The sequence below is a fragment of the Branchiostoma belcheri genome, unplaced genomic scaffold (genome assembly GCF_001625305.1).
Source record: "Branchiostoma belcheri isolate BF01 breed outbred unplaced genomic scaffold, Haploidv18h27 scaffold101, whole genome shotgun sequence".
NCBI classification, from domain to species: domain Eukaryota; kingdom Metazoa; phylum Chordata; class Leptocardii; order Amphioxiformes; family Branchiostomatidae; genus Branchiostoma; species Branchiostoma belcheri.
In genome coordinates, this window is record NW_017802392.1 from 363,008 (window position 1) to 390,040 (window position 27,033).

At 40.6% G+C, this 27,033-nt stretch overlaps 1 protein-coding gene across 1 annotated transcript; it reads left to right on the forward strand.

The window, feature by feature from the left end:
• Positions 1 to 2,307: 2,307 nt before the first annotated feature.
• Positions 2,308 to 24,728, forward strand: LOC109473971 (neuropeptide FF receptor 2-like). Its single transcript, XM_019774165.1, has 5 exons — positions 2,308 to 2,421; positions 12,076 to 12,350; positions 17,804 to 17,901; positions 22,557 to 22,656; positions 24,011 to 24,728. Exons 2-5 carry the CDS (start codon positions 12,136 to 12,138, stop codon positions 24,726 to 24,728), a joined length of 1,131 nt encoding a protein of 376 aa, XP_019629724.1. The 5' UTR covers positions 2,308 to 2,421; positions 12,076 to 12,135.
• Positions 24,729 to 27,033: the final 2,305 nt, after the last annotated feature.

Consider the following 27,033-nt stretch of genomic DNA (forward strand, 5'->3'; position numbering starts at 1 on the left):
CTTCCCTTGAGCATACAAGTAACAACATGTCATATATTGCATCCATGTATTATTCAAAGCCACCGCGACTGTTATCAATCACTAGTCTGCTTCAGTATTAGTTGTATTTCGTATGAAAACTGACGTCCTATTTATCTAGTTCAATGATATGTTTACAAGGAAAACCTTGAGACAGAACGTCTCCATGTTAACACATGAAACTAATGAAACTACCACTCACTCCTGACATGTGATATTGTTGTCGACTGGCTGCTGCGCAGGCAACTAGTACAAGTTTCCTCCACTTCCCCTCGATTGTAGCAAGGCCAGAAATCTGTTTCACCGAGAATTGGTTGGTGTAATGTGACATTGCGTGGAATATGTGTGAAATACAAGAATGATGATTAAGTTGATGTATTGAATTCGATTAGTATGACTTACCAAATACGGCACCAACCTTCATATTGCATGTAAATTGATAGGATTTATCGATTTTTACTAGGAAATGTGTCTTTGAAATGAGAGAACAACGACACAATGTTAATTACCGGAATTTAAAATCTAACATATGTTAGCGATATTCTAGGTAAAGCGCTATGCGGTTATTCGTGGCATTAGAGTACTTTGCATTCGTCAGGAAATGCATGGCCGCAATACTAATTGATAAATAAAAGGTATCTGATGCCATTAGGATTTCACGGTTGGGCACAACATTTCCCAGAACAATAATGGCCCGGAAATGTGCTTTTATTCTACACGCTATTCCGGTTCACAATTTTTTCTGAGTGAAAGAGTAGAAGCATGTCTGCTGAAGCATACATCCTGCAAAGACCAGGACTAGCCATCGTCACGCACCATTTATTGCCACAAATCCAGAGCAATATCTCATATATGGATTTTGTGACAAATAAAGAGTTATATTCAACTCTGTGACCAGTAAAATAATGCTATCAAAAGGCGTAAGCATTTCACTTGAGGTCTTCAATCATTGACGTCGTATTTCTTGGATAATTGGATAAAATTATCTAAAATTACCTAATTTGACGTCTACGATTGTCTTACTGGGACCCCAAAAGTACCATTAGAATATAGGAGTGCCGAATCTATCACACTGTTATATTGGCGATAGAAGCCGTGAACATCCCCTGTCATCATTCTAAAACTCTTTCGAGTAGCTAGGAGATACCAGACGTATATATAAGTACGTTTCAGTAGCAAAACCTTGAAAAACACAGTCGTGAATGCAATAAGTTCATTCGTAGTTAGAACCTTTTAGTGACATCGTAATGCCTTTGTAAATTATCATTGGCTTTCAGGGGATTGACCCCTTGAACGTACTTAATGGAGACAAGCGAGATGCCTATAGTAAGAAACACTAGTGTCGTCAATCTAACTTCTCTCGAAGACATTAGTTATAAATCAGGGCACCGACCACACAAAAAGGTAAAAATTAATATTCACCGTTTTTTTTTATGACAAGGGTGACCTTTGCTTTCAATGAATCACAACTGCATGGGTTCCCGAGAAGGTGACCACAGCAGAATACAGCTCGGTTAATTAATGTCCGAATAATAGGTTGACAAGTGATTCATGTGAGGCGTTTCAGTGGAGATAGCGTGTAATAGGGGCGGGGAATTGGACAAATTACCTTCGTCCTTGTGAATTTTGGGGTAATTTCACTCAATTCTAATTACTTTCCCGAGCAATCTGAAGCCTTCTTTGTTGATTTTTTTTCTTTTGAACCATTTTTTTTGTACTTTCAGCAGTAATTCTGTCGGAGTTGCCTGAAGCGTCTTAATTGCACTGAGTAAGGCGAATGCAAAAGCACATCGGATTATATCGATTGGTAAAACGACATAACCAATTAGATTGATGCACATGAATAAAATGCCTGCATGGAAAGTGCAGTGTAATTGGGTCAGGGCTGATAACTCAATCTTTAATTGGCTAGCAACACTCCCCCGAGAATGTCCAAAAACTGCTGTGGCATTTCCCTCTCCAAACCACAAGAGGAATAACGACATGGATCTTTGCATTCGTTTGCAAACATTGAGTGTGTACGGAATCAAAATATTTCCCCCAGTCAATAGAAAATTAGGTTGTTGAGAAGAGCGTGGCATTAAATGATCTGATTGACATCGCAAGGAGAATATAATTTGTGCATTAATAAGTGGATTTGGTTTGGATAGGTAGTGTTTCTGCATTGAATCCGTCCAGGTCAGAATCACGTGAGCGTTTTCCAATGACCGATGGTATTCAAAGAATGGGTGTGACTACGAGCCTGCTATACGGACTGAAAGGTGCTGGTGGTTTTTTTTAAGTGACAGGGCTCCTCTGGGCCCCATCCCGCAGTACATGTGTGGGTTAATCCCGGGAACAAAATAGGTATTCCTGGAAGTAACGGCAGACTTTTATGGCAATACGAGGTGCGTACACAATCAGGTACGTGTCTCCTGTTACCTATATTCTAATTACACTCCTAATTGCTTTGTTCTGTTCCGTCGGCCAGGGAACCCAGATGTCAATCTTGTGTACATAGACGCTTTGTCGTATTATATCAGTGTTATAATTGTTGCGGGAAATTCACTCGATGTCGAAGTATTGATTTGGTAGGGCAAAGTGATATCTCTATCAATTTCTTCAGAAGATGAAGAGCTGTGTGTAACGAGTGTCAAATATCAGTTGTTTTAATAGAAGAAAATGTATCAATAACTTCAAATTCTGTCGTTTTTTTACGGTATCTATTACTGACAGCTGTTAGCAATTTTTAAAAGAAATCATTCAACGTGACTCAATTAAAAAGACTGAACTGCAGGTATTCGCATTAGCTAGTGCCACCGACCTATCAGTAGGGAAATAACCTCGCGGATGGGGCATAGTTTTCAGCGAAACAGTTTGAAATTTGTAGGTTTAACTTTATACACTGACCATTTCTATAGAAATTCTGTGAATTTTTAGCTAGTTTTATTTTCTTACATGAGAATCTAGAGCAAATATGTCTGTTATCTATTTCTGGTAGGTTGTGGCATATGCAAAATTGAAGTAAACCACTGCTATTGGTCCAGCCGATGTGTGGATTCCTAAACTGCAATGCAGTTAAAAAACAGAAATCGGTCTTTAGTTTCACTGAGGCATAATAGGTAGTGAAATTCGCTTTTCTACTCCGAATATATAGGTATACAGTACGTATACGTAGTACAACGGACTATTAACTGCCTATAACTCTATTCGTGTTCGGTGTATGCAAATTTGAAAACTTTGTGTCGGACGCAAAATTGTTTTTGAAAAGGCTAATGACATAGCCTCCATATAGCATGCCAAAAAGAACTGGGGATTTTGGGGTCTTCCTGGTCTTTGGGAGCTTTTATGTGCTATTTTCTGATTGCATGTAGACAACATAGCCGGCCTGGTTGAATTAGAACTGGGCTTATCAGAAAACAGCCGAAGACCACCAAACCCCCAGTTCTATAACACTGCTACGGAGGCTACTAATGACATTAGTTAATGTAGATGTAGTACTCAGCGTGACAAATACGCTGCAAACGACAGAACTAATGACTCCACGGGAATAACAAATTGAAAGAATTTTATGTGACATGAAATAAAATGTTCATGAAAACACACAGATACGATAACAAATTGAAAGAGTTTTATGTGACATGAAATAACATGTTCATGAAAACATACAGATACGGTTCATGTCTAAATCTTGATAAATAAATCATTTAATCTAATGTCCGTGCGATGTAAAGTGGTGTGAAAATGTATCTATATCGATTTGTAATAAATTATGCAACACTATCCCTACATTATGCTTCGTATTAGAAAGGATATAGGTGCAAGGTAAGAAAAGTAATAGGGTTTTGGTGAAAGGGTAGTAGGAATCACCTTCTTATTCATGGCTGATCTGGTTAGAGAGATTTTAAATCTCATGCTTCAAGAATTTGCTCTACTACGTGCATATATACAGTAGGTAGTAATCAAACATACAAACGTTAATTGTAAAATGCACGAGTTCATCATGCTGACAAATTAATTAAATACTACGTGGCTATCGTGCTCTTCATCTACTTATAAAAATGTACAAACACAAATGTGCTTTAAACTTAAGTTTTGCTTATGTTTAACATTCGTCCTTGTCTTCTACCTTCAATTTGCCCCAAATCATATCATCCATCAACCAACGTCTTAAGGACATGTATCTCCAATCTTTTATATCGGAAATGCGGAACAACAACAAATTAAGGACATAAAGATATATACCACGAGGAAAAATATCTGAAAATTACAAACATTCGACACAGAACAGCCGTCACAATACTCCGGATAAGTTCACACAAACTCCACATATAAAAAGGCAGACACAACCGCATTCCTCTAGAGCAAAGGATTTGCCAATTTTGTGATTTAGATAAGATTGAGGATGAGTATCATCTCGTAGTCGATTGTACGTTATATAGTAATGAGAGAGATTTCCTATATTTTTATATAATAGATAAGTTCCCCAGCTTTGGACATTTAAATGAATCAGAAAAATTCATATTTCTCATGAAACTTGACAAACCATGTATCATTACTTCTATATGCTCGTACATCTTTAACTGCGTCAAGAAGCGAGAAGAAGTCGAACATGTAAATAGTAGATCACATTGGTATGTATGGTTTAAGTGTCATTGCTGTATCCTTTTCCTTGTCTATTCATGACCTGTACTTAGCTTGTTAGAGCACAAACGTACAATAAAGGTCTTTCATTCATTCATTCATTTATTCATTCATTCATTTATTTATTCATTCATTCTTTCAAGCTGCTTTCGGGGAAAACTAAGCGATAAAAGACAACCTGGATGTACATCGCTGCATACATTGCCACATTCATTGCACAAGGGACTGCCCTTTGTTAATTTAAAGAATTAACGGCTCTTAGTGGCCAATGTGCAGATGTTGTCACATCGGCGCACCAAAATCGTAGTGTGTTTTTGTAACACAGTTAGACAGATTAGCCGAAGAGGCTCGGTGGAAGTCGTGTAAAGTGCCTTTACAGTATTTGAGAATACAGTACAAAAAATGTCCATGTTTAATCTGGGTTCCAAGACTGATGTGTAGTGCAGCTATAACCCTGCTGTATTCAGCTAAAACCCGACTATGCATCATTATTCTATCAATACGCACATCTGACTATGATTTTGTGTTTAGGCCACACCAAGTAAATTTTATGGATGACGTCCGCACGCGCATTGATTTTGGCCTGTTCCTGGAAAAAAACAAGAAATTCTGCTTCCTGTAACTATGACCAAAGAGTCACGACAGTGCCACAAATCGTCAGATTGACGTGAAACCCGTAACGCCGAAAGAAAGTGTCTATTGACAGGACCATCCTGCCAATAACAGAAAACAGGACAGGACGACAACTGCTGTTCCACCTGATTTATTGCTGTTTTGATGATGAATAAAAGACTTCTCGCTTGTTACACTGTGTCACCTCATTTAATTTATGTCCTAACATTTGTCGTCTCTTAGTATATTTCTAATCGAGGCATCTTGTTTTTTAGGGCCCTTCTTGTTTTTTTTTCGCATTAGATTTAGGGTCTCCAAAGGACGTCATCCATAAAATTTACTTGGTGTGGCCTTATCTGAAACTACCTAGGATTGCAGACACACGACAAGGCGGGACTGTAAGCGCCGGGTACTGAAGCTGATTTGTAGTCAAACAAGAGCGCTTCTGCAACCAAGTGGCAGTTCTAAGATACATCCATCATTTTTATCAATACCCACACCTAGTTACCTGCACTTGGTCGGTAATTTTGTATTCAGCAGAAGTTCCACAGAGTAACTGGGATTGGACCACCTGGGAGGAACCACAAGGCAGGGATCGCGGGGGGGATGATATAATCAACAGTAAATTGCTTCCTGCACAACTGATGTTCCCATTACTGATGAGCCATGTTATTACGTAAGTGTTCTGCAGAACATCTCATATCTACCAGACTAGGCACAACTCAAACTTATCTTTAAAACTTCCTAACGTCCGACTGGAATCTGACCGAAGAAAGTTTGCGTATAGGGGAGCATTTGCCTGGAACGGCCTACCTGCCACAGTTAGAGTGGCCACGTCTTACCTGTCGTTTAAAAAGGTTCTGAAACAACACTGCTGACCTCTGACCTTGGCCTGGCTTAACGACATCGATTTACGGTTAACGATTTTGTTTTGACGCTTGGTTGTTTTGTAACTTTATGTTTTGTTTGGTCCATGATGGCCAAACTTTCCTGGTTAATCGTTGTCCCTATTGCGGTAAATTCTACATTTTTTGATGGAGACTACTTAAAGGGCGCCATTATGTAACATTTTTCACCAAAAATTGAAATATTTTATTCAAAGAAAAACTTATGTACTAATCTTTCACTTTTACTTTTTAACATATTTGTGCAATTATCTCACATTTTTAACATTTAAGGTTGGCGTCTAAACTGTCCATTCAAGAGGCACTCAGTTTGTGGCGCCACCACAAACTACCAAAATGTAAACAAACATGGCTGACGGCTGTGTTGCAAGGTTTTAAACCCACCCGTAATTAATAAGAGGCCATATTTTGGCACCTTCATTTTCTGAATAGAATATTTTCAATAGAGTAGCAATAGTTCAAATTAATTTGTAAAGAAATGATAAGGAAATTTACTTTTTGTATCAACCTAATGTTACATAAAGTACCTTTAAACAAGCACATGCCTTTGAAAAAAGATTATGAAGTTTATTATATTGTTTTTTGCAAATTCTTGCCCGATGGCTAATTGCAGGAACAGAAGAAACATGGTATAAAAACAGACAATTAGTACACATAGAACTACTGATAACTACTAAGAAACTACTGGTGAAAACTACTGGGTTTGACTTCTTTTTTGAAGACAGAGGAAGACAAAGGGTCCCAATTTTTCTGTAATTTGTGGGTTTTTGGATGTTAACAGGAGACTAGTTTTCTTTTCATTTGTATATGTGTGAAAGTTTGGGTAGAATTTCGAGGCTACGTCAAAGAGTTCATTTCGTTCATTAATATAGAGGGTACAATTTGATATAAAATGAGTTTCGTCTTCCATCGTATTAAGCGTACAATGTTTGCAAATTCGTTCATACACTTGGAGCTTCTTGTACCGCCCTCTCTCAATTTCGAGAGGGTGTGCACTAATTCGTAATTTACTTATTTATTGACCCAACAAAAAGTACAGTGACTTTCGTACGGTGAACTACAAACTATTTTCATATGTATGCATATCATATATAACGCCGCCGTCCGACCATGACCAGCCAGTCACCCGCCATCAATGCCGGTATTGCCTGTCCTCTGCAATAGTCGTCTCCAAAATTACTTCAAAGCATGTTTCGCCAAGTATGAAATTCAATGTTGACAAGGGCCTGCCCTAGAGGCTGTATATCTCACAACTTAAATTGCGTTTGCATTTTTAGGTGTCACTTTGATGACACTAAAACATGAATAAGAAACTGTTGGTAATCCAGTTCTATTGATTATTTCAAAGTAACTCAATGTAACCGTAAGCTACGGATATCAAAGGATAAGACCGGTGATTATATCATGTACTAGGCGTGTTGTTTCGTATAAAACGCCACAGGCTACGATTGGAACATATTTTCCTTGTAACAGCGGGTAGGTAAGTATCGACCATTCATGAATACACTTGCCCTTTAGGAAGAAATATCCCTGTATTTCTAACCCTCAGGTAATGGGACCGGCGCCACACTAAAAATGCAAACTGCCTGAATTGTGCTGTGCCTGATGTGATACCGGCCGTGTAGTTCTACGTGTCACCGATAATGTCAGACTATCACCGATAATGTCAAACTCTGATTCACAGGCATTTCTTCGTGTCAATTGGAAATTATCGTCGCACAACTCTATATGAATGCATGGTATACATGGTATAATGATATGTATATAATAAATTGATAAGATTTTTCAATACATGAAAGACAGACCCGTCCTATATCCATAGCCTCTACCAGGCTTGGGGAGGCGGCTGGAATGTTCTCTCAACGGACAAACTCCCTTGGCATGCTTATCTCTCTATTTGGCCCATTTCTACTCTTTCCAGTCGCCTCCCCAAGCCTGGTAGAGGCTACTTTATCCAAGGTATCGCATGTTTTAGCGCTTCTTATACGTTTTGTAATTCTGCAAATAACTGCAACAGAGAAGCTGACGATAGTAGGAAAACTATATGGTATATTGCTGTATATCTGTCAATCTAAATGCATCAGATTACAGCACTCCCTCATCTCTCTTGTACCTATAAATCAGACAGTAGGGAAAATTGGTATACAATCATGCAGTTTGGAAATGTCAATAGGATAGTTCTTAAAAGCCCCTGGGCTTTGCACGATCCAGTTGTAAATCATCTGAGTAGCGATACACGCATCGAAAGATAATCACTGTTATCTCAAAGTCACTACATGAGATATTGAAAAATAAAATTTTTCGGGGCATGTCACGACCGGTACATTTCATAGGACATAAAAGTGGACAGAAAATCGATGAAATATTCTGTTTCATGTAATAGCCAGTAGCTAGGGAAACCATGGAGCATATCAACTTCATCTTCGGGACGGAATATCCATGCATTTTGAACACACACCTGATGGTACTGGCGCCATATTGACAAGGAAAATATGTCACCGCGGTCTAGAACGCTATTCAACCAACACGCCACAAAGATTTATAACGTAACAGATAAGATCGAAAATCGTCTCCAAATGCCAAATGAGGAAATGTTTCTAATGTTCTACAAGTCTTCTGAAGTGCATGGTTTATAAATCAGACGATGTATGGTATTTGAAACTGTGAGGGAGGCCCAACATGTGTTACAACTTTGAAATTGAAATTGAAAATCAAATCAACTTTATTGCTCAACAACTGTGGCTGGTACAATGTATGGTAAAGAAACAACAAGGGTACATAGTTTACACAACTATTACTAAAATATAATTCTAACGAGCTAGTCCATAATGATACTAAAGCTAATCTATGGTGTTTTCTTAGGAAGAGTATCATTACATTCTGTAATTCAGGGGATATATCAGCTATTTACAATATGGTGTCGCTTTTGTAGTGATTCAAATATGAATTTTCCAAGGTACACTGATATCTGAGTAGGACATGAAAGGAGCATATTAAAGATATCTGATTTTGAATGAAGATCGAACTAAAAAGCCATGCCCAGACTAAAGTCAATATGATCTTGACGGCGATGGACGGATGGAATTGTTGCAAAATTACGATTGCGTTATAAATGAAATGAAACAAGAGTTCAGAGATCTCATACCTCCATGAAATATCGGCTTGATATGTAAATGTAAATTTCTTCCTTAATCATGCAAATGACCGTTGCATTAACATAATAGATGCATCGTGGTGTCAACTTTTGATTAACTTACATATGTCGAAAGTATGAAATTCCCATCATTTACAATTACAGAGGAATAGAATTTTCAGACTAATTATGCAAATTAGGTCCGTATTTGTATAATTGGTATCTGGTGATATTCCACCTGCCATAGATTATAAACGTTACATGTATCAAAGTCCCATGATGTAAAACACTGGGATTACAGAATTTCCTCATTGATTATGCAAATGAAGTCATCATTTGCAAAATTTGCATCCAATAGTGTGGATCTCTGTCTAAGCCACCCACATACCAAAAATGTTAAAAATACATTGTTTCTATGTGAATTTATCTGCTCTGAAAGGTTTTGCCAGAAACCCCCCTGCAGTTCCAGAACAAGCTGTTAGGGGGAGAACAAACCCACACCACTTATTACCGATAGGAAAAGCTATTCGCCACTCGAAAGTCAAGACCATACCATGTCCAGGACAAAAGATACAAAAACGGAATTACTGCCGCATTACCAAGGTCATCCACCAGGAGGCCCAAAATCAACCTTGACCTTTGCCTACTCAACACCTACCCACATACCAAATATCATTACAATCCATCCACAGGTTCAAACGTTATGCTGGTCGCAAATGTCCGTAAACACAAGCACACAGACAGACACACACACACACACACACACACACACACACACACAGACAGACACGCCAAAAACAATGCCTCCATTTTTCATGGAGGTAAAGAATTGCTGATCAACTGACACGGCGATGCGAGAACGCACCTTTCTCAAAATCACGAATCGCAAAATTCAGAAACAATCGTTATTTGCAGACTTGAATGCTTGCTCATTGCCTAATCTGCACGTATCTTACATCACTGCATCTAGAAATACCCTTAAGCAAGAGGTACGGGGGAGTAATTCCATTTTACCGTAAACTACGTGAGGAATAATACCATCTTAACGTAGCCAGGAGCACGTATTGCCGACTGAACCTGTCTTTCCCGATAAAGCTCGTCAATCTGCTGAGTACAATTGTCAATAGAAATGCACCAGGGCGTATAAATCTTTCATAAATATGCTTCGTATAATGTTAGATTCTGAAATGTCAGAAGGATGATGCGAAACCGAAATTGGGAAAACGCGAGATAAACCTATGAATAGTGATAATACATTTCAGATTAACCAGCTTTTCAGCTTATGCCACAAATGTCAAAGGCTTTTTTGTTATCTCAGAGTTATTTCATCGCATATTGAAACTTTCGTCAGTGTTCGTCACGCTATTTTTCCCGTGACCTGACCGTTGAAGAGGAGATAACGATGTGGTAATAGCCAGTGGGTAAATGTTGACCTGTATCAACTTCCCATCCGCACATATCCGTTCCTGCATTTTGATATAAGCCTCGGTCACAACCCGCCGTACGTGCTTTTTGTCCGTACGTTTTTTGGGAGGCTACGTCTGCTACGTTTTTTCTGAAAACGTGGGGAAGGAATGGCGTCTACGCACGTCACTCGCACGGTTTCGCAAGGTGTAAGAGTGTGGTGGGCACGCCACGTCTGGCCGTGAGCGGTTGCGTGCATCGTACGTTGCGCAAGTGGTTAGTGAGTTGTACGTGCTTACAACGTACGATCTCTGTGCGCTTGCAACTTTACCGTAAGGAGGCCGTACTCACACGTGCTTCTTCCGCACGGCACGTACGGGGCACGCGCGTCGCCCGTACTCGCACGCACGGGTGGTGAATCCGCAGACCGCACGTAGAAAAAGTTTTACATGCACTTAAAGTTCTACGGCGTGTCTGCGTGCTCCCAAATCCGTAGGATTCCGTACGGAGGCGGTACTCACCACGCACGGATGCCCTACGTTTGCCCACGTTTTTGCACGTAGGCAGCACGCAGAAGCACGCATGGCGGGTTGTGACCGAAGCTTTAAACATACACTTTAGGGGTACAGGCGCCATATGGAAGAAAAACATTACAGCCAGCTGCCATCTGATCAGTCAGTGCAATCTGCAGTGCAATCCTGACAAACACATTCTAATGTAAAAAAAAAAAATTGTTTGGGTTCTCAACAGGGACTGAATGATATTTATTTAACCAAAATTTCAACATAAGCAAACCTTTTTTATGATTGAAAGTGATAAACCCATAAACAAGACAGTTATGCTATCATGAAAGCTCATCTGTGTTGGTAGTTACATGATTGTTTAAAGTTAAACTTTTGGTCCAACACAAAAAACTTCTCTCACCTAGAGCTTTCGACCAGTCACTCTGGTCTTCCTCAGTAGACTGACCCAGTGAAGCTTGTCACGTGGTTATGTATAGTTATGTATATAAAATGTATGTAATGTATAAAATGTATCCAAGGAAATGTCAAAGCAGGACATGTTTAAACACTTGATGTCATGCAAGAACGAATATATAGCAGACAAACTATGTAATTATGTTTCCAATTGTTTCAAAAAGAGAGAAGAAAGGGCAACTAACAGTAGATGATAGGTAGTATATAGTATTGTTATAATGTATAAATTCCTAACAATTAGCATTAGAATATAGCGTTTCAGTATGCAATACTCATGTTTTGCATACTGCATGACCTCCTGTGCATTTAGCCCATCTGGGCAAGAACATGCAATAAAGATTCATATAATATATATATAAGCCACATGACTCGTAAATTTACAATTACGATTTTATCTTTTCAGAGATATCATCACTGATCAACTGACACACCGGTGACTGGAAAGTTGGACATTTGGTCAACAATGGCGAACGAAACGACCGCCTCCTACGATGGCCAGGACTTTCTGAACGGCAGCGCTAACGGCACGACTGCGGACGGTGTGTTCACACTGCACCGGTACAAACACGGGGCCGGTATCACCGGCCTCATCATCATGGCCTACGCCCTGGTGTTCCTGCTGTGCGTCGTTGGAAACGTCATCGTCTGTGGCGTGGTCATCAAAACCCCCAGGCTCAGGTAGTACTTTCCTCACTCCACCCAGGTGTGAATTGGTTCCTAACTTCGGTTAGGGAAAGTCGTATTAAGGTCACCTTGTGGCGCCGAATGGCAGCCGCACAGACCCTTGCGGCAGTTCCACAAAAATGTGGAACAAATATGTATCATGCGTATTATGTTCTTATTAATAATATGTGTATTATTACCATTAGTATCATTGTACCATTGTAAACCCTGCAATTCAGCACTATAAGCCTGCGATTGCACGGGTGATGTTTGGCCAATAAACCATTTATTATTATTACTAAGGCCACAGCAAGTAATTTTTATGGATGACATCAGCTCGCGCATTAATTTTTGCCTGATTTTGGAGAAAAAAAAGGAAATTTTGTTTTCTCCTGACAGTATTCAACATGCGAAAAATGGGCTAATATGTCTGTTGCCATACCGGAACGTGGATGGCAGATAACTATGAAGAGAGGAGACAACAAAAGACTCTGATTCAGTGTTTTATTTCTTACTTTGATGCAGTGATATGTGATGCTGGCTGTGTATATGTAATGTTTCCACTGAATCAAAACCATTTTTTACAATGATTGAGTCCAAATTTGTAAAATGTAGGAATCTTGTTTTTTTTGGCCTGCCTTGCTTTTTTCGCCCTCTCGCATTAGATTTGGAGTTCGCGTTGGATGTCATCCATAAAATGTACTCGCTGTGGCCTAAAGGGTTAATGGCAACCTTACTCATTATGCCTAAGCTCGCAAAACAATAGCACAGCTTAACATTTCCTGAAATTCTCAATTAGTTGCATCAGACAGATAGTCCACAGACCTGTATGCTTAGGCCATGTTGATTTGACTATATGGATGACATCTTCTGGAAACCCCAAAACTGACGCGAGCGTGCGAATAAAAAAGTTTGGCCAAAAAGTTTCCTTCATTATGAAATCTACTGGGTCATAAAGGTTGAACAAATGACTAGACGCACGGGGTAAGGTATGGCGAATAATGACAAACTCTTTATATTTCTTTCTTCACATTTCCTTCTTTTCCTGAATTGATTTCGGCAGTCTATGACATTAGTATCAATTTTCAATCCTTTTTTTGCAACGCACGACGTATACTCGCTCATTTTGTACGATTTACAGTATGGTCAAAACTTCTTTTTGGAAACAGACGAAAATTCATGCACGCGTGGATGTCATCCATATAATCAAATCAACATCGCCTTAGGTCACATTTTCAAACCGTGGCCGGCCGATCAGGCTATGAACGAAAAATTAACAAATAACTAGAAAGGCCAATATTTGCTTAGGAGCAAATACAGCGATGGCTTCACCACATTTTACGACATGGTAGGGAAAGAATGAGAAACACAAGGGAAAACAATGATTTACATTGATATAACTATAATATGAAGTAACATACAACTAAAACAACAGTTGGATAGCTATTCCCTACATTATTGGTTAGGATTTTTAATTGCATAATGCAAACTGTTGATTTTCAAAATAAAAAAAAACGTTACATGCCCCGCATTCCAATGCTGGAGCAGGAAAGCTTGAAATACCTACCAAAACACTTGAATACAGACATACTGTCAGTATGAAAATGCTCTGTGCAGGTGTTAATCAAGTTAATTCCCAACAGCCAATCAGCAAGAAATGCTCTGTGCAGGTGGAAATGCTGTGTGCAAGTGTTAATCAAGTTAAATCCCAACAGCCAATCAGCAAGAAGAATAGAGGAAAGCTGCATGCCTATTGGTTGATGCCCTGCATTCCATTGTGATGACTCATGCCCAAACGTGGTACACAGCACAGTAATACATTTGCTATAACACAGCCAAAAAGCTCAAATAAAACCATTCTAAAAGCCTGTATCACAAAAATAAAATAAAAAAGCCTGGGGGTATTTGCCCACTGTACCTCCATACCAAATTTCAGGACCTTAGGCCCCAAAATGAAGAAGCTGAATCCATTTAAAAAATGGCAGGAGAAGAAGAAGGAGAAGGAGAAGAAACATCAGAAAAAGCAATATGGTTTCACGCACGACGTATACTCGCTCATTTTGTACGATTTACAGTATGGTCAAAACTTCTTTTTGGAAACAGACGAAAATTCATGCACGCGAAAATTCACGCGAAAATTCATTAACACTTGCACACACGTGAAGCCATAATAATAAAAATATACAGAAATACTGCCCATGACTATTACCCAAAACTTTTCTGTGATTTTTTTGTCTTTTATATCGTACTTTTCGTTCCCAAAAAATGCCCGGTCGGGTCACGTGTGAGAATTGGGAACTCGGCTTTAGCTATGCCAAGCCTTCGGGTGAAAGGTATGAATTCTTTTGTAAGAAGCAAGAGCTTGAACAAGCGGAGACTGCCTAGAACCGTGCCTGATCCTTAAGGGCACACCGCCTTAATTTTATCGATGACATCCGCGCGCGCACTGATTTTCGTCTGTTCTCAAAAGAAAAAAAAAGGATCAAGTCATCTGAGGCTCTGGCCTGAATATTAATAGTCCATTGTAGCTTGCTAGATAGCGACAGTACGGAGCCGGTGGTAACTCTGGAGGATGGCGCCCAGGCTACCAAAGCTCCACGACTCCAGACCTTAGTACATACGATGTGTCGATTCATAAATCCGAAAAAAAAACAGCATGTGACGTCTTGTCGTATATGTCGCTATGTTTTGCCGCAAATTCACAACACCAGCTTTGCCTTTGTATTCCTGTGGTTTAGTACCATCTTTATTTTTGGCCGGATTCTTTATTTTATTCGCCCGCGCGCACTAGTTTTTAGGGGTCTTCAGAGGATGTCATCCATAAAATTAATCGGTGTGGCCTAACCCATTCACAGATAGGGCCTTTGGTGACGTGGTGACCTCACTTTGTAGTGGGGGTGGTTCAGAAAGGATGTACGATGTACGCAGTTAGGAGTTACACATCTAAGCTAAAGTAATTGGTGCGTGACGTGGCAAGCTAACTTTGTTAAGGCCACTTAGGAATTACGTCCGAACGCCCACCGGCCGGAAACAGGAACTGCTGTCAGATGTGGTTTACGTCATTAAATTAGGTGTGATGTAACCTGATTATGACTTCACCACCTAGTGGTGATGTCTTATTGTTTTTGCTGACGACGTTTCTTTTTCTCCTTCTTCTTCTTCTCCTGCCATTTCTTTAAATTGATTCAACTCCTTCATTTTTCATAGGTAATGTACTGTAGCAGTGTGTGTTGCCAAGATTGGAGTGTGACCATATTTGGGCATAGGGCCAATGCCCAAATATGGGCAGCAGGTGCACCCTGTTTGGAGATCTGGTCTCTGATTGGCTGTTCCCTTAATTACTTTACTGCTGAATGAACACCTGTGTAGGCTTCCACATACTTATAATAGGAATAGTTACTCTGTTTTTTTTACAAGTATTAGCCAGGAAAAGAAGTCTTCTGAGTTGTAAATCGGTAGAAACATGTCATATAACCTACATTTCTATATACCTTGCTATTTTTTAACCAAATTCTTAAACCAGATAAGCTGCTTTCCTCTATCCCTCTTGTTGATTGGCTGTTGAGATCTAATTGGTTTAACTGTATTAACAGCTGTCGGCCTTTCTAGTTTTAACTTCGTATTTTTAAACCGTTCACCACGACCGATTGTGTATCTTATCATAGTGACTGGATGTGATGTTAATGATTTATGTTACATACAGCAAAAGGGACCAGAGCGTTAATAGAAGGGTGTAACAGTAACTCATAACATTTTTCCATTTGTCTCGGTCCACGGAACGTTAGTGACCAAGCCTAGCATCTGCATGTGTGGTATCGTATCCAAAACAGTGTTCTATACCTGATCGGGTTAGAGTTACGATCAGGTACGGTTCTGGATAGCCTCCACGTACAAGAACGGTCCTGGATACGTGTGGACTATCCAGAACTGTGCCTGAGGACGGTTTTGAATAAATCCCCTGTCAAGCATAGGTCACAATTCAAGAAATTAAAGGGGCCCGCTCGGCGCGTGTTCGGCCTGTTTTTTGGCACTACCGAACGGGACCTGGACGGAGACCGGCTTCCCGACGGCTGCCGGCCTATTTTTGGCCTCGCGCGGTCGCCGAATTGATTTTAACTCAAACTTAAAATCACTTCAGGCCCCGTCCGGCAAGGTAAGCCGAAGTGACGCCGTAACCTCACTGCCCGGAACCCGTCGGGCGGCCGGACAGGCACCTGCCTAAGATTATGACGTCACATGTGCTGATCAGTGCATAACGTGGTAAGGAAAATGGGGTTATAGGGAGCATATATAATTCATGTTCCTTAACGGCTCCCTGTCGGAGCGCTGAGGCGGCTTCTATTTAAAATTCACAAACTTTTGGTCTCTTTGACGACCGGTTTCCGTTAGGGAGCCGTCCGGTGCCCGGTCAGTCTCCCGTCTTGACCTGTGAGGGATGCGGTAGGGTGCCGACCAGCTCTTGCATTCCGGCCGGGCAGCTATTGGGTCCCTGGCGGTGTCCAGGGGCGATCCTGGCGGGTCCCAGGCTGGTACGCCCCTGGCTGGTATGGTGGGTTCGCCCCTGGTTGATGCGCAGACCCGTGTATGGTCACTGCGACTCACTGATGACGGAGCTATGTCCAGAACATCACAATACCCTCCATAACAACCTTCTTCTGAACAATTAAAGCACAGATCAGCACACGTGACGTCATGATCTTGGACAGGTGCCTGTGCGGCCGCCTGGCGGGACCCGGCGGCTAGGTTACGGCTTCGTCCGGTGAGGTTACGGCTTCGTCACGGCGTACTTTTCCCGCCGGGACCCGGGGTGATTTTAAGTTTGAGTTAAAATCAATTCGGCGACCGCGCGGGGTCAAAAATAGACCGGCAGCCGTCGGGAAGCCCGCCAGTCTCCGTACAGGTCCCGTTCGGTAGTGCCAAAAAAACAGGTCGCAAACGCACCGAGCGGGCCGCTTTCCTGAATTGTGACCTAGGCTTTACGGTCAAAAACCAGCTAAGTATGGTCACATCTCCCGAACTCCTCACGAATATTTTCAACACTTTGCGCCGACCCACTCCTAACCATGGTTGTCGGGCGTTCCTCTAGCGTTCGGGAGGCAAAATCCGTGAATACATGTATGTGACAGGGGCTTAAAGCACGGTTCTGTATACAACATGTGGGTTTGGATTTATGATGGCAAACTTTCGCCACGGAAAGGCAGCCAAGCAACACATTTTCTTCTTCCACTTGATTCAAAATGGTAGTATAGTGGGAAGTATAAAATGATTATGGCAAATTTTCTTCACATGATCAGTCACTTAGTAACAAGCAAGGGTTAAATTTGGAAATGTACCCACTAATTATCTCTGACATATTCATTGAATCCACAAAAATGTTGATCATTTGTAAGACGATGTCTGAACGATCATCAAGGGTCATATCAGCAAAAATATTACAACGATTATAAATATTGTTTACTGTTCCACAGAACTGTGACTAACTACTTCATCTTGAACCTGGCCGTGAGTGACCTGTTGGTGGCCATTTTCTGCATGCCGTTCACTCTAGTGGAGCATATTCTGACTGGTGAGTACCTCAAAGCTACAATTTAACATCCCATTCTTAGATATTAATTAAATAACAACCTATCCGATAGTGCTACTGTGTATCTGCTACTTAATGGATCACCTTTACTTTCATCTAAAGTCAACTCTCAAATACTCATTATTACACAGCTATATCTCTCTCTGAAACTAAGCGTTAAAACAACTGATTTATACCTGTGTATTCATTTAAAATATATCATAATAACTGTTCTCTTGTTACCTGGACAATACCCATGTTTTGTGATGTAATTTTTATTTTACGTCTAGTGGTGACGTGAATATAAGCATGTTGCTTGAGACCGTCATCACTATGTATTGTATTTTTGCATGTTGAAATAAAAAAAAGCTATATACATATTGTGAGACATGACGGACTTATGGTGTGATTTCCGCATGTCATTTGAAGCTTTAAGGCATTGACCGTTAAAGGCCATAGTTCAATAACTGAAACCATATAGGGTCGTGTTGCGTAGCGACAGAGTGCGCGACTCGGAACTAAGAGTCCCGGGTTCGAGTCCTGACATGCCACCGATCTTGTGCCCTTGGGAAAGGCACTTTACACGACTTTCCTCGCTTAGCTCAGGTGTAAATGAGTATTGTCCTGTCATGTATTTGATTTGTTCCCTGTGTTGGTGGCGGCATTAATATAAGTTGAAAAAAATTAAAAAAAAAACAAGACCCCGGAAAAGTAATTTCCCATATTTCATTGTAGAAAATTTACCAGGCCAGAACCGGAGAGTCATGAGGGTTCGTCTCCACAAGCTCAAACTTTTAGAACAGTTGACAACAAAACCTGACCAAAGCAAGAAAATGTCAACTCTACCTGTTCCCTCAAGCCCAAAGTCAGACAGAACAAAAACCTTAGCGACGTTAATTAGGGACTAAACATGTGTTCACATTTTAGGACCTTCACTGAGCAACACAATAGTGACATAAGACCATTAACTTCAAATCTAAAGGTACAGGATGGAAGGTGTACAGGATTTCTGGAATTATCCAAATTATGTAGAAAGACTAGACTTTCTAACTCTTAGAACTATATAAAAATGACTTGATAAAGTAAAGAGGATCCAGACCAGAGTTTATGACGATTTTGGGTTTGTAGCCTTTACCAATTGCAACAGACAGTCTTAAGTTTGTTTCGACTGTCTGTTTACCTCACTTTGTGTTGCTATGAGTTTTGGTTGGTTTCATGAGAATCAGGCGGTAACGCGAGTCATTTACCGACCCGCTGTGACTTTCATCTTACTGAAAGGACGGACCTCTTAGTTCCTCTTAGCACTATCACTTCCCTGAATATCCTAAGGGGTCGTTATAATTAAGAGGAAATCAGGAATTTAGTAAAATCAACCCCCCAGGGACAGGCCGATCCTTTAAAGTGTATCTTCAGAGGCTATGCTGATCCAAAAGATCTGAAGAAATCGCAGCTTCACACAGATTTTCTTGCTAGATACTAGATCAAAGCCAGTTTGAAGACTCTTATTGAGTCCGTTTTTTTAATTCCTGGCTCCAAGCACAATCAGCAAATATTGGACAAACCAAAGCGGTATCTTCCAACGTAAATATATCAAAGAAGTAGCCTTTTAGCTGCCCTTCTCGAGTAATCTTGACAAAGTATCGGGGATAGACCAGAGACCCTTTGGTGCACTTATAGATGGAAATGCTGCTTGTGCGTGTCTGCCGGTTTTTGTACTTCGTATGTTGCGTAAGAGCACAGCTCGTTTTGCTTAGAAGATGTTTTTCTTTGAGATTCATAATCATTACAATGATGCGTCGATGAAGGTTAGACATCCAGGTAATACGATATGCCAAAAAACAGTTACTCAAGCAACTGGATATGACCCAAGGTACAGGACCTATTGGGAGACAAAGACACCTACATGCCCTTGAAAAAGGACCCCACTAACAAGTTTAAAGGGAAAATCAGTTCAGCTCTCAAGAAATTGCAAACTGAAGGAGTTCTGGATCGCCCCACCTACCTAAAACTCAATCCCACAACGGAACAACCCCCTGCTTTCTACGGCCTTCCCAAAATCCACAAACAAAGTGTCCCTCTACGACCCATAGTCTCCAGTATAGGCTCTGTCACCTATGAGTTAGCAGGTTTTCTAGCCAAGATTTTGGGACCACTAGTGAGGAAATCTCAGCACCATGTACAGAATAGTGCCGGCTTTGTCAACAAAATCAAAGACATTCATGTAGAGGATGATGAAACCATCACTTCATATGACGTGTGCTCACTTTTCACCTCCATACCACCCAAGGAAGCAGTGTCAGTAGTCAAGGAAGCCTTGGAAGCCGATGATACACTTTCAGATAGAACCAACCTATCCGTTGACCAAGTTTGTGAGCTACTAGAACTCTGCTTAGGATGCACATACTTTACCTACAAAGGACAGTTCTACCAACAAATGCACGGCTGTGCTATGGGATCACCAGTCTCACCAATTGTTGTAAACCTGTACATGGAGAAGTTTGAAAACAAAGCCCTCAGCACTTTCAATGACACTCCCCCGGCCAACTGGTTTCGACACTTGGTGCAGATTGAAAAAGAGGGTAGCTGCTGACTTCTTTGACCACATCAACCAGATAGATGACAACATCAAGTTCACACAGGAGCCAAGCCATGACAACATGCTCCCTTTCCTAGACACCAAAACTATCGTAGAGGAAGATGGTAACCTTCGTTTCGAAGTGTACAGGAAACCTACCCACACTGATCAGTACCTGGCCTTTGATTCCCACCACCCTTTGGAACACAAACTAGCAGTGATCAAAACTCTCTTCCATCGTGCAGACAACATTGTCACTTCAGACCAAGCCAAAACGGACGAACATAGACACCTCCGAGGCGCCCTGGCTAAATGTGGCTACCAAAACTGGACTTTCAACAAAGCGCTCAAACCTTCAGATCAGTCTAAGAAAACCCAGAAGTGCAAACCATTGACCAACAAAAACAAGGCCAACATCACTATTCCGTATGTCCAAGGAGTATCTGAGAAACTCCGACGGATCTTCCAAAACTTCAACATAGCCACTAACTTCAAACCTCACTCAACCCTCAGACAAAGACTGGTACACCCTAAGGACCGACCTCACAAGGGTACCAAGGCGAATGTTATTTACAGACTCAAATGTGAGGAGCCCAATTGTAACAACACCTACATCGGAGAGACAAGTCGACCGCTTAAAGTAAGGTACAAAGAACATTGCCGACCTACTGCCAACGGCTACTCCTCAGCTATTTTCCACCACCTACAACACAACCAGGGTCACTCTTTCAAACTCGAGTCCACGGATGTCTTAGACCGCGAAACACGCTGGTGGGAACGGGGTGTTAAAGAGGAAATATATGAAAGAATGTACAACCCCACCCTCAACAGGGAAGGGGGGCTACGGGTCGATCTTTCCGGCACTTGGGATTTGGCACTCCCAGCCCCGAGGACAGACAACACTTAAGCTCCTGTCCTGTATAACAGGAGCTTTCAGACTAATTTGCACCATCTTGTCTTGACTTGTCTGACTTTTGTTCCTTTTTCGACTTCCAAAAATTTGTCTTCACTTTATTTGCATATCAATCAACAGGTTGTGTATATAAACCTGCTTTCCCCTCTGGTCTCTCAGTCACTGACGAAAGCTAGTGGATACTAGCTGAAACGTCTGACGTTTTCAAAATCATATCCAGTTGCTTGAGTAACTGTTTTTTTGGCATTACAATGATGTTTTGGAAAATTTTCATGTTACATAATATTATAAAGACACCATTTCAAACAGGGAAACCATCAAGCATAGCTCGTTTTGCTTTGAATATCTTTCTCTTTGAGATTCATAATCATTATAATGATGTTTTGGAAAATCTTCACGTTACATAACATCATAAAGACACTATTTCAAACGAGGAAACCATTAATGGACAGCAATGTTATATAAACTACAAAATTGAACTAAAGATCTTGGGGAATATAATCTTTTGGAATATGATGACTAGAGCACAGCTCGTTTTGCTTTCTCTTTCTCTTTGAGATTCATAATCATTATAATGATGTTTTGGAAAATTTTCATGTTACATGATATTATAAAGACACTAAACTAAACAAATAAAGGTCTTGTGGGAATATGATCTTGGGGAATATGGTGACTACATGACTGTGTGTTCAAATGAATGGGTTACCTACAGTCCAATTTATAAACATCTAGGCAAACTGTGTATTCGATTTGACATTGAAAATATTAGATACGTAGAAAACTACCTAACGATTGTATGTTTTCATTTTTTTTTATTCCAACATTTCATGACTGGACATGGCGACGGCACACTCAAGTTATGTCAACTTATTTTATACCGTCACCAACGCAGAGGACAAATACAGAACAGGACAATACTCATTTTCACCTGAGTTAAGTGAGGAAAGTCGTGTAAAGTGCCTTTCCCAAGGGCACAATATCGGTGGCATGTCAGGACTCGAACCCGGGACCTCAGGGTTCCGAGTCGAGTACTCTGCCGCTACGCCACACGACCCCACCATGTTTTCATTGAATATGTAGTACTATGTGGTGTATAACCCTGACAGTTATAGAGTTATACAGTTATACAGATAGAAACGTCATGATATTTCGTCTCTGTGCACGCTGCAGACTACCAGTTCGGGGACGTCATGTGTCGAGTGAACCCGATGATCCAGGGCATTTCTGTGGCGGCATCAGTCTACACGATGACTGCGATTGCCTATGACAGGTAGGCTATCTGTGACAGCATGGCGTGGAAAAATGGCAATTTACTTAAAGTCGCTGTCCTATCTCAAATGTGTCCCAATCAACCACTGTGACAGCAATCATTGCATTAAAGCAACGCCAAGAGAACCTCTTCGGCAAACAGTACCTCAGATTGCTATTTTTTATGCATTAACCCTTGTCCTGCGGAGCACAACATTGTTGTTCTGCACATACAGTACCATCTATATAACACCCTGTATAGGTACGATTTGGGGGTATTTCTCGTGCAACGCATCACACCGCAGCGAAACGCAACAAATACGGAAATAACTATGCCACTGCAGAGAAAAAAAATGGGGGTCTATGATCTAATTAAGACATGAAATCATTGAAAAATATTGTGCCAGGAATGCCAGCAAGGCAAGGGTGTTAATACTTATTTTCTTTAGAGTATTATGCTAATTTTCTTATGTCCTACTATTTCATGTTTGTTTGGTATCGTTCTTTCATAAACGCAAATTGAAATTGATAAAACACATGAACACAGCAATCACTAATCTCCAAGCAGATCTTTCGTTGGCTGCGAAGACTGGCCAAGCTGTATTCATTGGCGAGACAGACAGTTGCCATTTGATTAAATGATAACCACCAAAAGATTATGCCTGTAGATTGACCAAACGCAGCAGCATACATCGTCAAATTATAATCTTCGTTCTCTCACCACTTGCAATCAAGTGATTTATTTTCGTCCGGTATTTTCTAAAACGTTTGCACTGCTAATTCGAAATATGTCTAGAAATTTTAAAATTCTACATACTGACGTTTGACTTCAGCAATTTCTGTAGATAGTAGCTGTTTCGTGGTTGCCAATTTTATTTATTTCAGCTTCATATCTAGTTATTAGCTGAATTGAAATATTAATAATGATAATGATAATGAAATACCTTTATTGTACATTCATGCCACAATGGGCTAGGTACAGGTCAAGATATAACAGACACATAACAAACCTATATAGAAAATTTGAGACAAAAGATGCACTACTTGACGTAGACATACATACATAAGAAACATACATGGTACTATACTAGGCTAATACAAAGTGCTCTAGTCACTGAGCTAATATAGGGAGGTCAACTTCTTCTCGCTTTTTTGTACAGTGGAAACTATGGGAGCAGATCATATTTGTGATACAGGGTTTGTCTAGACGCATCAAAAATATAAATTCATCATTTGCGCTTATTATATAATTAGGTGTTCAAAGTATGGGAACTTCTCTTTGATATAATTAAAAAGGACAGATCTTTCATTAGAATATAAAGTACAGTCTAGAATAAAGTGTTGTTCATCTTCTATTCTATTCATCTTTTCTGCAGATACAAGGCGATCGTCTTTCCCACTGAACCGCGGATGAGTCTGACGAAAATGAGGTACGCGCTGGCAGGCATCTGGATTAGTGCCGTGGCTGTGATGGTTCCTCAAGTCTTTGTCCTACAAGTCGAGACGTTCTATCCAACCAAGACCGTCTCTGTCAACGCTTGTATCGAAACATGGCCAGATATTGTTTACAAGAAAACATACACGTTCATGCTTTTCTCTCTCGTGTATGTTGGTCCTCTCGCAGTCATTTCTTTCTTCTACTGCCGCATCATGTGCAAGCTGGCAATGACACCATCGTCCGCTGTGGACGATCCTCAGCACGCTTCACAATTTGCAGTTTCGAAAAAGAGGGTCAGGGTTCTGAAAATGTTGATCACGGTTGTTGTGCTATTTGCATTGTGCTGGTTACCGCTGTACACGTGCTGGATGCTTGTAGACTTTGCCAGGCTCTCAAAACAACAGATGGCTGTGATACATCGGTATGTCTACCCCGTTGCTCATTGGTTGGGCTACTCCAACAGCTGCGCCAATCCTATTGTATATGGATTCTTTAATACAAATATTCGGAACAACCTTGAGTCTATGTCCATCAAAAGACGTCTTGAGAATGCGAAATTACAAATGCCCAAACGCAATGTTCAGCGTGCTGAAGACCAGGATGATGTTAAGGAGACCATAAAAATGACGCCTCTGGCAAAGTCAGACAGAAAATAATTCTTTCCGGAAAGCGTCATTAGGCCACACCAAGTAAATTTTATGGATGACGTCCTTTGGAGACCCAAAATCTAATGCGAGAGGGCGAAAAAAACAAGAAGGGCCCTAAAAACAAGATGCCTAGAAAAGAAATATTGCACTGCTGACAGGACCGTCCTGTCTGTTAATAGTTCCAAAAACGACACTGTTCTGGAACTATTGACAGTATTTTTTCAGTGCCATTTTTTTTTTTTTCATTTTTTTTTTCATATTTTTAACCAGGCACAGGCTTTGGCGTTACGGGTTTCACGTCAATCTGACGATTTGCGGCACTGTCGTGACTCTTTGGTCATAGTTACAGGAAGCGGAATTTCTTGTTTTTTTTCTCTAGAACAGGCCAACATCAATGCGTGCGCGGACGTCATCCATAACATTTACGTGGTGTGGCATTAGAGGATTCTCACAACAATCGTGAGGTTCCCCAAAGCAGACTAACAGTAGGATTAAAAGTATAGATACTTGTGGTTCGACAAAGTGATCTGTGGTTCAAATATAGTAAATCTATGATAGGAATTGTTGAATGTTACGAAAATTATATCAGTGGGAGTGTACAGAATGATATCTACCTGTGACCGTGTCGATTTCTGTGTAAGAAGTTGTTCTTTATGTTACTTAATGACTAACATTCGATAAGTTACGTAATGACTACCATTAAGTTTCATTCATTACCGATCACTATTACGAAAATAACCTCTAATAACTAGGCATACATGGTCTTATGAAACAAGTAGGTGTTGTTAGGTAAGAGGCGGGAAATGACCTGCATTCGCATCATTTTCCATCGACTAGTCACCATAGACCCGGAGACCCGGGTTCAATCCCGAATTGTACCCGGTACATGTCTGGACATGCGCCCCGACGTTGTGCCATTGGAAAAGGCACTTTACGCAACCTTCCTCACTCCACCCAGGTGTAAATAGGTACCTAACTTCGGTTGGGGAAAGCCGTATTGAGGTCACCTTGTGGCGCCGAATGGCAGCCGCACAGACCCTTGCGACAGTTCCACAAAACAAATTGTGGAGCAAATATGTGTTATCATGTGTATAATTTGATTGTTGTGATTTGTATTGATTATCATGTGATACCCTGCATCAATTCAGCCGTTAAAGGCTGCGACTGCACGGGTATTGTTTGGACAATAAAAACCATTTATTAATTATCCTTATCTTTAATAAATGTGTATTGTGCAAAGGAAGTCATTGTTACCAATGTAATTGACGATGAAAATATATTCAACAATTTTATGAATGGAAAGATGACAGGACTGCAAATCTTAGACCCCGCATAGATTACGGTGGGTGACCAATGTTAAGAACACCGCTGGTAGTTGTCAATGAGTTTGAGTTGAGTTTTATTCAGATCCACAATTAGCCTCATAAGAGGTTATTCTTCCTGTGGTCTACACATTCATATTTACATACATGTATTACAAACGTACAAAAACATTACAAAATTAACAGTACATGGCAAACTTTACACAATTCACTATTTACAGTCCAGTACGTTGCTAGTTGCCGCCTGTGTTATTCCACAACTGTGACATCCTGTACATAAAACGTTTTTTCTGAGAGTTTGATTTTGGTTTTGGTAGTCTGATTTTGTTTGTACTGGTTGAGCGTGTTCGGTACTTGTGAATCTCAGATTGGAATGTAATTTGAATCTCAGATTTGAATGTCAATATGAGAATCATGTATTTGATGTATTGTATGTAACCAGGATGGCTTTGTTATGAACACCAATTGTTGCTCTATCACGTAGACACAATAGAAATGATTAAAGCTGAGTCAGGATAAGCTTGCACATCAATGTCGCTTGGACCATCATTGCTGTAGCGTACTATAAGAATCTAGATCTCTGATCAGACAACATTGATCGTTCTGTCTTGCCTGCAGCTGCGTCCTGGGACAAACCTTTCGATCAGCTAATGGGGTCGTGTGGCGTAGCGACAGAGTGCTCGACTCGGAACCTAGAGGTCCCGGGCTCGAGTCCTGACATATGCCACCGATCTTGTGCCCTTGGGAAAGGCAGTTTACACGGCTTTCCTCACTTCGCTCAGGTGAAAATGAGTATTGTATTGCATGTATTAATATAATTTTAAAAACTTGAGTGTGCCGTCACCACGTCTTGTGATTACATGTTGGAAATACTAAAAAAAAAGTTCGATAACACGAAACCGAAGCATGTTTACAACCTAAAAACAAGAATTCGGAGATATCATACCTCCATGTAATATGAAGCTTTTGGAAATGTGGCATTTGAATGTGTC

Excerpts from the sequence above, each read along its gene's own strand:
- LOC109473971 (XM_019774165.1), top strand. The coding sequence starts at position 12,136 with ATGGCGAACGAAACGACCGCCTCCTACGATGGCCAGGACTTTCTGAAC. Across the intron at positions 12,351-17,803 it reads ATCAAAACCCCCAGGCTCAG|AACTGTGACTAACTACTTCA; the intron begins GTAGTACTTTCC and ends ACTGTTCCACAG. Across the intron at positions 22,657-24,010 it reads ACTGCGATTGCCTATGACAG|ATACAAGGCGATCGTCTTTC; the intron begins GTAGGCTATCTG and ends TCTTTTCTGCAG.